The 12,790-nt window shown below is 45.2% G+C and overlaps 1 protein-coding gene across 6 annotated transcripts in view; it reads left to right on the top strand.

Annotated features, from left to right (window-relative positions):
• The window catches only part of QKI (QKI, KH domain containing RNA binding), a 120,294-nt gene extending 108,174 nt beyond the window's left edge, over positions 1 to 12,120 (top strand). Inside the window, exons 5-8 of one of the 6 annotated variants that reach the window (XM_075554283.1) lie at positions 1,090 to 1,177; positions 2,222 to 2,521; positions 5,243 to 5,317; positions 9,240 to 12,120. In XM_075554283.1, the coding sequence (XP_075410398.1) occupies positions 1,090 to 1,177; positions 2,222 to 2,521; positions 5,243 to 5,317; positions 9,240 to 9,256 (480 nt within the window). In that variant the 3' untranslated portion in view covers positions 9,257 to 12,120. The other 5 variants (XM_075554281.1, XM_075554280.1, XM_075554286.1 and 2 more) reach the window with 5 other exon arrangements.
• Positions 12,121 to 12,790: the final 670 nt, after the last annotated feature.

Genomic DNA, 12,790 nt, shown 5'->3' with positions numbered 1-12,790 from the left:
CAAGTATGTTCGTTTTTGTTTGTCCTTTGTGGTCCCCTTTATACGCCATCACTGATCTCACGGCCTCCCTGGCTCCTGTTCCCGTCCCTCCCTCTTTACCACCCCTCTGCTTTACCACCCCTCTGTGCTTTGACCTTACCTCATCCATGCTGCCCTTTCGGGTTTTGTTTTTGTTTGTTTTTTAATGAAATAATAGAGCTTTTCAGAAGGTACCAGGGTGGGTGCAGGGGAGGGGAATCAAAGAAAATTGTCACAAAGACACAGTTGGCAACAGATCAATAGATTATAGCTTCCTGGTTCCAGTTGGACCCCAAAAGCGGGACTGAAGCCCTGACATACCAACATTGGCTTAGATTGAGCACACCCTGAACTGCTCTTCAAAGCTGTGGCTAAGTGAAGTGTCTGACTGCGCCCCGCAATGTAAGCGGTCCAGATCCATGGTTGGAGAAGCCTGAGGCAGCCTGCTCCCTTAAAAGTTTACAGCAGAACACTGCCCTGGATGAACACTGTGTACTAATTTACTAAGCTGCTGTGTATTCTAAAGGACAGTTCAGAGGATAGTTTTGGTTTATGTGTTAAAGATTTACTTAGGCCTATTGATTCTGGGGCTCCAGACACTGCTGACCATGCTGAGCCAGCTAACCAGACACCCCCAAAGCCAGGACCCTAAATAAACCTTTCAACTCACAGAACCAATTCCTGCGGTGGCTGGTTATACCCAAGTACTATCAGCAACTCCAACCTGGGTGTGCTTTTGGCTTTTATTTATTCAACGAACTCCTTTTTCTGGGCACACCTCAATGATCTCAGTGACACCCAACAGACTGTGTAGCCACTGTCCCTACTCAGTGCCAGTCTCCCCACAGCTTAGCCCCGAGCTGTTTTCCAGACTCGTAGCAATCTTAAGCCAGTGGTGGTATGTGTTGGACTGGAAGTGCAGCAAGTTGAGAACACTGTGTGTCACCACATCCAACCGGTGAGAGCATGAGTGTGGGCCACCTTCAGTCCCTGGGTTGACCTTGCTGGAGCCTTGTGAGTGTGGCCCATCTTCAGTGCTGATTGCTCCTCTCCTCTCTTTTCTCCTCATAGGCCGAAGGGGAAGACAGCCTTAAGAAGATGCAGCTGATGGAGCTCGCGATTCTCAATGGCACCTACCGAGATGCCAACATTAAATCACGTAAGAGTCAGACGGAGACCCAACCTCGGGTTGTGCCAGATGCGAGCATGTCTAAGTTGGGGGCTTGTAATGGATTCTTTTCCTCAAGTTTCAGAGAATTTCATGTTCTGATGAGGGTGCAGGACTTCCAGCTTACTTTGTTGCACTTAATGCACAAGGTGAAAGGTTTTGACAACTTTCCTTTAAGAAAGTGAACTTGGCTTCTCTGAGTGAAATTGTCCTCTGTGGATTGTGCCTTGCCCCCTGGCTGGCATGTCCCCCTCTCCCCCCCTCCCACCCTCCACCATGCACTGCGGCCCTGGGGCACTCACAGGCTCCTGTTTCTGAGGCTTGGGCTGTGGGTTCCTTAGCTCCAAGAAAAGGGTTCTTGCAGTGTTTTAAAGATGGAATTGAGCCCATGCATAACATGCACACTGCCATTTCTGTAAACCTGTGTGCTTTATATTTCAGCCACTTTCTAGAGTTGGAGGGCCTCCCAGTGAGCTTAGCTCTCTGTGGTCATTTCAGCTGGGGTCATTTCATGTCCGCGGGGGCTTGCACAAAAGGGCCGGGGTCAGGTAGAAGGGGTGCATTCGTGGCAGTCTTCTGCAATGTATGAAGGAAGCTCCTGTGCCTGAGTGGGGGTGGGATGAGCCGAGGGCCAGCACAGCGTCTTTGGCCCTGCTGAGAGTTGAAGGGCTTGGTAGGTGGCGGCCTGTGCGCCTGCATGCATCTCAGCCCTGGGAGACCTTAGACGCCTAAACCTGCGTGGGGTGTGATCTAAGACTGCCCATGTTAGGGGCTTATGTGGACCTCTTATTGATTGATGTTACCCACACTGGCTTTTTAATGAGCGTTTGCACACGTGCTGTAACCACCCTGGGCAAGGGAAGTCTGTTGGCATTTGGTCGGTGTGCTTGGGTGTTTGGTGTGATCTGCGCATGTACTAATGGTGTCCTTTTATTTTTCTTCCTTCCTGCTTCCCTTCCTTTCCTCCTGCCCTCTTACGCCGCGTCGCACGCTGCTGTCCCTGCGCTGCCTTCTGAATCTCTCTGCTTACTGCAGCAGCCCTTGCCTTTTCTCTTGCAGCGACAGCCCAGGCGGCTCCTCGGATTATCACTGGGCCCGCACCCGTCCTCCCACCAGCGGCCCTGCGCACCCCAACGCCAGCTGGCCCCACCATAATGCCTTTGATCAGACAAATACAGACCGCTGTCATGCCAAACGGGACTCCTCACCCCACCGCTGCAATAGTCCCGCCTGGGCCCGAGGCTGGGCTCATTTACACGCCCTACGAGTACCCCTACACACTGGCTCCGGCGACATCCATTCTTGAGTACCCCATTGAACCTAGTGGTGTATTAGGTAAGTTCTTCTCCTTCCGTGGTTAGCGACACACTGCTTCGGAGCTTGGCTGCCCGAGACATGGAAATGACCTGATCGGTTACAAGGAGACAAGACAGATTTCCTTGAGGGAAGATGGCCACTGAGTCTCGTGCTGCTTCTCCAAAAGTTGCTCCTTTAAGGAGTGTACCTAAGTGTGTTCAGATCACCTTCACGTACTTACGTCTGAGTAAAGGCACACATTGTACACTGCCAAAGTCACTCTTGAGTTTCAGACACCCCTACCCCCCACCCACACCCTCCAACCTAAGCCTTTCAAGGTAGCAATGCCCAACAGGCTGGCATCTTCTTGGGGTCAACAGCCACATCGTCCTCGTGCTGGGTGGCCACTGAGTTCAGCCACTGAGCCTCTTGCTGACAGTAGGCTGCTTAAGCCATGGGGGCACCAAGGCTCCTTCCCCAACCCCTGCCCACAGTTAGAGTTCTATGTCTCCAAAGTTAGCTTCATTGGTGGCCAGATTTTAAAATTCCATGCCACAGCATTTGAAGGTTCTCTAATATAGCTGGTCCTTTCCACTTTTCTCTCTGGAACCCCAAGTTAGCCCTTGGCCCCGGGAGGCTCTTCCCTGGTGCCGGCCGAGGGGGCGCCCTGGGTCAGGCAGGCAGCCCGGCCCCCCTGGGGGCTTCCTTTCGGCTCGGGCAAAGGCGGAGTAAAGTGCAGTGCGTGAGCAGCATTGTGCCGGGACGTGACTGATGCCTTTGTTTTATAGAGTGGATTGAAATGCCAGTCATGCCTGATATTTCAGCCCATTGACTTGCTGGACGAAGGACTAGAGCGCAGCGGGCCAGTCCATGTGCAGCAGACCAGGGCCGCCCCTGGTCCCGCCACCCACAGCTCTCTCCCCGAATTGTCTAGGACCATGGTGCTGCATGCGTGCTGTGTACTTTTAGGACTTGGATCTGTGTTTTCTTCCTTTCCAGCATTAATCTCGATTTATAAAAATTTTGAAAATCTTTCATGAACGTGGACATTAAGCTATAAGCCTGAAAATTCCATTGTTGAATTAAATGAAGCCATGCTGCTCTGTATGTTATCTGTGTGCGTGCATGCACTCCGGTGCCTTTGTCTCACGAATGGAGACGTGGACTGCACGAGGGTGTGTTCCTCGGGGGGGGGCGGGGGGGCGGGGCGGGGTACTGAGGGATGCAGGTCAGAGTGAAACCACATGGCCCTCCAAGAAGCTGGCTTTTGCTGCACATTCTTAAAGCCTTGTGTTTTTTTGTTTTGGGTTGGTATTTTTCTTTTTTAAAATAACATGTAACATTGTAACCTTTATAAGTGTTTCCTTCCTATTAACCCTCTGTCCTGTGGTCCTGCATGCTCCTCCCCTCCCCCCGGAACTCCTCTCTGCTGCCCCCCCCCCCCCAGCACCTGTTGCGGAGGAGTTGTAGGGCTGGCCTTCCCTGCCTGGGGCCCAGTGCACATCAGGATGAGCCGGGTGTGGGGCCACTTACTGCTTAGAGACTTGAGGCCTGGCTGCAGAACTCCGCGTTGTAAAGCAACATGGGTTTTGTGTTATCCAGAAGTTTTTCTTGAACAAAGCTTAATGAGTAGACAAAATTACAAATCAAAAGTTCAGGTGCCCATTTGGGATCCATGCTAAATGGGAAGAAGGAAGGTGTGGTGAGCCAACTTTCACTCCCGCTCTGTCACCTGAGCTGGCGCTGGCCACTTGGAGCACTCAGACCACCATGTCCCCCTGTGAAGGGGCTGTGGCCTGCACACAGATAACATGCATGCCGCCTGTTGGTGCTCCCAGTAGCGTACCTGGAGAGGAGCAACCTTTCCAGAACAGACGCAGGCGTGCGTGTTGGTGGTAGTGCGGAGGTTGGTGTGAGCATCAAGTCTTCACTGGTGACTAATGTTAATTCCCTTGCTTTTATCTTCAGGTGTGGCTTTCCCAACGAAAGGCTGAGAATTCAAGAACGGTCTTAACCGGACCCTCAGCAGAGCTGAACTTAACAAATGCTTAGTCTCAGCAGCCTCCGGGGAGACAGACACAAACAAAAGCCTAGCCTAGCAGTCAGTGACTTACTTGCACTTTTTGCACATAGACATAAAGTAAAATTGTGTTATTAATTCGGTTTCGTCTGTAATACGACCAAGTGGCTGTAATTGATGGAGTGTGTAGTAGTGTACTGACTGCTAAGTACTATACTGTTTGCTTTACTAATCACCTAATTCATTGCAGTTCATACTCATCGACTCAAAAGTTTAAAACCACAATCTGTAGGCTTTGAGAATTGCTTCTAAACCTGTACATGATCAACTCTGAAAGTAGTTATAAGGTTAGCAAGCCGTGGTCAGTCTTCAGCACAGCAAGTTTCAGTGGGCCTGTTTGGAGAGGCTCCTCAGGGACTGCGTGACCAGTAAACTTAACTGGACTTTAACGCAGAGACAACCCACTGTCAGGGGCCTGCTGAGGAGCAGAGGGTCCAGGGGAAGGCCGCCATGTGTGAAGCCAATGCAATATGACTAGATGCCTATACCTGCGGCCTAGAGCGTGGTTAATTTTAAAACTACTGTGCCTTAACATGTTTCCTAAAACCAATTTTTGTAGTGAACGAACATTTGAAATCCATTTTTGATAAACCTGCTGTTAATGTTCTTTGTTTGTTTTTCTGTTGTGTTTTCCCTGTGACTGCTCTCTAACTTTGTCTTGGTGATTGCAATTTAACTAGGTGCGGTGGCTACTAAAGTTCGAAGGCACGATATGCGTGTCCATCCTTACCAAAGGATTGTGACCGCAGACCGAGGTTAGTTTAGTCCTGCAGTTCTTGTTGCTAAGAAACGCGTGGGGTGTTGCACCACACACTGGACGCGGGTCCTGACCGCCTGCGGCCGGCACAGCAGCAGCTCCGGCATGCCAGGCTTTGTCAGCATGGAGAGATTGAAGTGTGTGGGGGCAGGGAGGGGGTGGAGAGGGAGGGGGGATTCTTGTGGGTTTTATTTTGTTTTGATTTTGTTTTGCTTTTTTTTTGTTCCCTTTATATTTTAACTTATTAAATTCTGTGTTAGTAAGTGCTATGGTTACCCCTCCTCAAACAGCCAGTCAGTTCGGGGAGCCATCCAGTCTGACGCAGTGATAGTTTCTGCTTGGAGTTGGCCTTCTAGTTCATCTAAACATTTGGCATGGGTATTGCAAAATAAATGGAGTGGGTGGTGCTTTAGGGAGTGGAGGGAAGGCGTTTCTTAGGCTTCTGGGGAGAACTGAAGGTTTCCTTCCACTTTCCTTTCTGAAAAAAGTGCTAACGCCACATGAGATGCACCGAGTCCTTGGTGGGAAGCCGAAGTCAAGTCAGGACTGTGAAGAGAACTGCACTTAGTCAGTTTGATTTTTGTTTTTCTAAATACAGATCAAAGTCAATTCCCCTTTAGTCTTACATTCTCTTGTCAGAATGCATCCTTTGATTTTTTTTTTCTCCACCTCCACCCCATTTGCTGCTAAACCCTCTCACGCTCAGAGGTGACAGCTCTGGGTGTGTCTTTGGGGCTAACCTGTGACTGGAAAATGAGTCTGCATTTTTCTCTTTCTCGCCATTTATAATTTGTGCCCCACCTTTCTATACCCCTAGACCCTCTTGTAAATCATTACTTTTTTTTTTTTTGATGAGGAGTGATAGTTTCGGTTTATTGACATTGAATTGCTTTTCTAAGTTTTGTTTGTTTTTTCTTTTTCTTTATGAGATAGGAGTCCCCAGCATGGTGGAATTCCTCTTCACCCCCTCCCCCCTTCTGTGACATACAGGCCCTGCCGTCGAATCAGCCCTGCCTCTGCGCCTGTGTGGTTACAGCACATGGCGCTGGGACTGGTCCCAATCTCTCCCATTGCTGACAAAGCCAGGGATTGACACTGTGTCAGACCACTTTCTCTGAGCTTAGAAAGATGGGCCTGCTTTTTTTGTAAGAAGCTCACAGACCAGTGACCCCCCCTGGAAATCAGAGACACTTATGACATTCACCTGCCCAGCCTACAGCAGAAATACTTCCCAAGCCCTGTAGACTCTTAGCTCCAGCAGACCTGGTTAAGAGAGATGAGTCCCTGAACAAAGCTAATGCTCCTTGTAAGAGCATGGCTCCGGAGAGGTGGGAGGTGGGATGGGGGCAGGGTGTAAACAAAGAAAGCATCCACGTTATAAACCAGGCACTTTCATGAATGAGTTGAAGCTTTATTAATATTTGCTAATGTCTAAAATCCTTCTAAAGAGTATTTGAAAGTAGTTCTGATGCTGTTAGCCTTTCATTGTATCCCCGCCCCCGAGGGGATCTGTCTGAATTTTATTTTCACACAGTAATTACAGACCTACTCACAGCCTTGTGTCTTGAAGTGGTGGAGGATCTTAGAGGAAGACTTTATTATGTTTGGAAAACGACAGCACATTCCATGCGTAGCTCTTCTGTATTTATGTGTTCTCACTAGTCCTGTCACTGTTTTCATTCAAAATGCAATGTCAACAAACCGAAATGGTATTTTTTTATTTAAAATTTTTTTGTTTAAATAACAAGACTCCTTGTCCTGTTGTCAGTCTCTGTATGCACTCATTTGGGTCTAAGGAAGGTGACTGGAGCCCTTCCCTTAAATTATTTTATGATACTACTGTTGCTCCCTATTTTTGAGGGGTTTTTAGATTCAAACTTTTGAAGACAAGATGATTTCACTTACAGCCAGGAGAGGCAGCCTATGTGAGGTGAGGTTAATAATGTGAGGTCAGGTCAGGAGTGGCAAGAGTAAGGGTGGCTGGCCTGGGTCTAGTTCTTCACAGGGCTAAGCACATCTACACAGTTTTCACGGCTTTTTTCGGGGCCACGTGTGGTTGTGGTTTGCATGGGTGGCACACGTAGTGAACTCTGGGAGCCAGGACTCGGCAAAGGCTATTCTCTGGGTGTTACGGGGTTACCCTCCTTTATTTTACACCCCCACCACCCCCGCACAAGGGACAGGCACACAGAACCAGAGTTTTCCTCAATACTGATTTTACAAAATCCATCACTTCCCTAACTTGTCTAAGAAGAGCCAGGCCATTTTAATCAAAATGTGAAGTCGGCTCTGTCTCCTGGAGTGCCCATGCAGTGGCATGGTGGTCACGCCTGTTAGGTATGCATGTGCCGCTCTGACTCCGGAACAGCCGTGTCTATTTTAAATACAACCCACCTCTTTGAGAAAAGGGAAGATTTGGGTTATATCAAGAGGCCCTATTCCTTACGCATTGTTGTATTTATAAAAAAAAAGATCCTAAAAGTGGCCAAGGGCCACTTCCTTGTGGGGGTGGGGTGTCAGTCCACGACAGAGGTCCTGGTGCCCCTGTGAGCGTGTGACATGCCCTGGGCTTCACTAGGGTTTGCCACCATGCATCTTCATACCTTGTCCCCTCCACCTTAGTCACGGGCACAGCAGTACACACCGAGTGGCCAGGCCTCAGAGTGTAGTGCCGACAATAAGCTAGTGAATGAGTCTTACAAATCGTACTACTGTTAAGTGGACCAAGTTCGGTGAAGCCGAATGTGACAGGGGTCGTTAAGGAAGGAATAACTCAAGGACACTGGGAATGGTCACTTTTCCACTTGAGAACTACTTTGTTTTACTGTAATTTTTTGTTTGTTTTATTTTATTCTGTGTTTATTTTGCAAAAGAAAATAGTATTTACAGGTGGCTTCTTTTAAAATATAAAATTATAAAGCAGGAATGTATATGAAGTGTCAGATTTTTATTGTATTTGCAGAGTATTAGCTTTGAAATTGAATAAAGGACGCTGTTTGTCATTTCAAAATGCCTTATTGGTATCAATTAGAAATTCCTTCTATTTTTTGATGTACTTAGAGCTTTTTGAGTATAGAAATTTAAATGGCAGGATTTTACAGTGTTTACAAGCAAGTGCATTTTATAAGTGTTCTATATGTGTAAAATAGTATTTTCTTTCAACTGGAACGTGTTGGCCAGTGCCGGCAGCCTGGCCTGTCCCTGGCTCCCATGAGGTTGCTGCCCTGCTAGAGGACAGTTTAGTACTGCTCTGTATCATGAGGCCAGGATATTCCATGTTGTTTGTAAATAGAATAATTGGAGGAAAAAAAAGCAATAAACATTTATTGAACAAAAGAAACCTTGTTTGGCCCAGAGTTTATGTTGAACCAAAACGTTCATAGAGATTTAAATTTCCTCAGAATCATTTCTGTCCATCAGTTATTAATAATCACACCCATCATTAATAGTTGCTTTAATGCTTGCACCTGAGAGGATACTAATGCTTACTAGCAGTCAGATCCTGGTAACGGCGCTGACTGCTCCCACGTCTGTGTAGCAGACCTCTCATTGTTTCCAGTTTCCTCATTGACTGCTACTAACTATTAGTTGTTAGTTGTATTTATTTCTATTTTCCTGTTAACCAGATTTTTGTTTTGTTTTTGTTCTTTTGTTTTTCTGGTTTTGGGGTTTTTTCTGGGGGGTGAGGGTATGGGCTTTCCTTCATTTGTTCAAATCATGATACAAAATGGTCATGATTTTCATTGTATTCTGTAGATGGTGTCGAATCAGTTTGTCAGAATTAAACATGCTTTTTTTTTTTATTAGTTGTGATTAGTTTTTCATGTTGTCATTAAGCCGTCACTAGCTGAAACTAATCTCTTCTCTATCTTTTCTTTCTTTTTTTTGTTTTGTTTTTTTTTTTGTTTCTAACCACCCAGCCGCCACCGGCAACTAACCTATGACCTTCTGACCTCTGAACTCTTCACCCAATGATGACCTGACCATGCCTGCCTGCTGATCAGTTAACTGGTAATCGCCTTTGCTTGCCTGTCGTCAGCGCAGCGAGCTGAGGCACTTGTCCGTTCGTCTCACCATCTAACCAAACAAAAGACAAAGAAATGGTTGTCCTCCAACTCAGCTATTTTTTTTCCCCCTCCCCTTCTCCTCGTTTGGGTGAAAGTGGTTCTAGAACCTGCACTGAATAGTAGTAAAGCAATAAGGTCCAATCCATCCCGCGGCACCGGTCCTCTTCCAGCCCCACCCGACGCGAACGGTGAGAGGCCTGCCTCCCTTAGCAGGGGGGCCAGGTGTTGTGGAGCCGCTCGGAGACAGAGGCAGTTACTGTGAGAGACTTCCAGGAGCCCCCTCCTCCTAGCGGAGCCCCAGCTCTCTCTGAATGTACTGTGCGGTGATGCATCATGCGTGCACCTTGGGTCAGGGATGTGGTCGGTGAAGTGAGCTCACAAGTATTCACAATTTGATACGCTCGTAGTCACTACAGTGCCCTCCGAGGGCAGGCGTTACAGCCTTTGCTTTGCTTTTCTTTCCTGTTTTATTGCCTGCCAAAATTTAAAGTATTAGAAAAACGTTGTGCCATGAGAGAGAAATTCACACTTTTTTTTTTTAAAGTAATGCAAAGAACAAAACTGTAACACTATTTTTAAAGGAGAAGAGAAAGCAAATGTCCAAGTCAGAACGACCGAATCTTTCTTTTACACCTCCTTTAAAAAAAAAAATTGAAGGGGGGGGGGGAAAGTTTGACAACAAGGTACATGCATAATGTGTCACGTAACTGGGCAAACTGTTTGATATTTTTTGAAACCTCCCTGTATAGAAAAACAAAAACAAAAAAAAACTCATTAAGGATGTAAAAGCCATGCTTGCCTATTTGCTGTAAACATGTGATGAATTGTAGATAAGTGTAGTGCATTGAAACAAACGAACACAAAGTAGATACTTTTACTATTCAAGGGTGCTGGTGCAGAAAACAAATATATATATTTTTGGAAATGTAGCATTTTATACTTTCAAGTGTTATTAAAAAAAAGAAAAAAGAACAAAGAAACCCTTTATTTCATTAAATGATTTTTTCTGGTGGTTGTCAAGAAAACAAAAGACCAAAAGAGCCTTTTTTGTCTTTCTTTTTTTATTTTTTAAGTATTGGAATAAGTCTAAAGAAAAGAAAGTGCCTTATTTTCCTTCATGGTCATTTAGTCAAGCGTCTGGGAAGAGCAGCCCCTCCCTCGGACACCAGTCTGTCCCAGGACTTAGGGGCCCAGGGATCGAGGGGCAGGGGGAGGGGGCACGAGTTGATATCTGAGTTGGACGGCTTTGGCCACGTTACCTTGATGCAAATTTGCCAAATCTGATACTGTGAAAAAAAATTTGATAACTTTTCTAATGCCTGACTCTAGTAAGTTTTAAGACAACATCCTTGTGAAATCGTAATGGAGTAAGCACTGCTTCCTTTCTGTTTGTGGTTTCAGTCTTTGATGTAAAGCCCAAAGGATGCTAAGATAAAAATGATGTGTGATAATGCACATCAGTTTACAGACAAAATCAGAGCTTTATTTTATTTGGAGAAGAGGGGCTATGATATATTAGATTTTTTTTTCTAATTCTTTAATTGGAGATGGTCCTATACTACGGCCAACCTTTTTCACAAATGGGCATCTGTGATCAGCATTCTGAAAAAGAATGTTTTTAAATGACCCACGTTTAATCAGACTTCTTTGTCTACCATGCCAGATAACCTGTATAGCCCACCTCTTGGCTGGTTTTAGTAAACACACACACCCTTTTCTTTCTTCCTCAACTTGAAAGAATGTGAGAAAACCTAGCATTTTTTTTCAGGATCATTTTGCGTCTAGAGGATCAACTATAAACTACATTTGAGTTGAAGCTTCCATTTTTCTCATGAAGTTGAAACAATTCATTTTGTAGTTAAAACAATTTATTAAGCTTAACGCCCACCCTTAGCAAAACACTTGAGTCTGTGATCGTTAACTGCCCAGTACCAGGCATGGCAAATCTCAAGTGACAGTGGATTCCCAGCTGATCAACTCGGGCCCTCATAAGCTACCTTCACGGCATCAATGTCCAAAGGTCAGCAGCCGGCTCAGTGAGCCCCGTCAGTGGTGACCTCAGCCATCGTCGTGTGTCACTCGGAACCCGTTTTCAGTTCATTTACTATGCAATAGAAGACATCCATTCATGGTGTTGTATCCAGCCCGCTTTGGTTTAATGTGCCACTGCTCTGTCTTCCTGTTACACACACAGTTGTTTTAGTTTATTTACAACATGTGCTGTGCCAGTTTTGATTTTTGGTTGGTTGGTTGAATAAATTTGCGACACTCAAACACTTGAGGTGATAGTTGTTAAAAAACAATATACCAGTATTTGATCCAGTTTCATCTCAACTATGTTAATACCTGGACATTTTAGATGTTTATCAAAGGTCTTTTATTGGGAAGAAAGTTAAATGTTTGAAATAAATGTGTGACGTTTATGAGTAAGGTTTGCTCTGAACAAACTTTTGAAAACTTAGTTGACAAACTTTTGAATCAACTGAACAAAAACAAACAAAAAAAAAGCATGACTTTTGAAATCTCTGAATGCCTTGGTTCTCAGTATTATCACTCTTTATCGAATTTATTTCTTATTAAAATACGTAGTTTTTAAGACTTTTTTTCTGACAGTATTATGTAATTTTTTTTAGAGTGGGTAGATGGGAGTGTCGCTTGTATGTTCCCGTACAGCTGACATGTATTTGTCTGTTCTTTATTATCTTAGTGGTTTCATGCTATGTATGTACCATAACCAACCTATTGCCTATGAGAAACATGTAAGATAATGTATTTACAGCCATTGTTACAAGTTTATAATGTATTTTTCTATCTTGTTTTATATGTATGTTATATAACATTCAGAAAAATTTTTTTCTTGATTGAGAAAAGGATACAAAATGCAAAATCCACAATTTTGATAACTGAAAATTGCCAATTGTTTTGCAGTACTTTATTCTCTTGGGTGTCTTGTCTTTCTTGGGCTTTTAGTTAGCTAACGAATGAATACATTAGACACTTTTGGATTTTAGTTGGGAATTTACATAGCTTGCATTTTAATTCTTTGGTTCTTTGCTGTTTCTATTAACCCATAGCATTATTTTAATAAATGTTATAATACCAACTACTAACTCGGGACTATGTCTGTTTATTAACCTTTACATGTTTAATTGCAATAAACAAATAAAAGACAAAAGAACAGCAAGTCTTGAGTTTCTGGACTAACTCCGGAGCCTGTGGCCACACATAACCCGGCATTGGTGCCCTGTGTCTGCCATTTGTCCCCGTGCTCCGTCATTCTGCCACTCCTCCCTGGGGGCAGGGGCAGGGGCTGGTGGCGACAGAGAGGGGAGAGCCCAGTAGGCTGCAGAGGCATCCTCCTCTTTGGCTCTTGCCTTCTGAGTCTGTGTTACTAATCCCACACT

This window comes from Tenrec ecaudatus, chromosome 7 (genome assembly GCF_050624435.1).
Source record: "Tenrec ecaudatus isolate mTenEca1 chromosome 7, mTenEca1.hap1, whole genome shotgun sequence".
Classification (NCBI taxonomy): Eukaryota; Metazoa; Chordata; class Mammalia; order Afrosoricida; family Tenrecidae; genus Tenrec; species Tenrec ecaudatus.
This window is presented reverse-complemented; position numbering and strand designations above follow the sequence as displayed.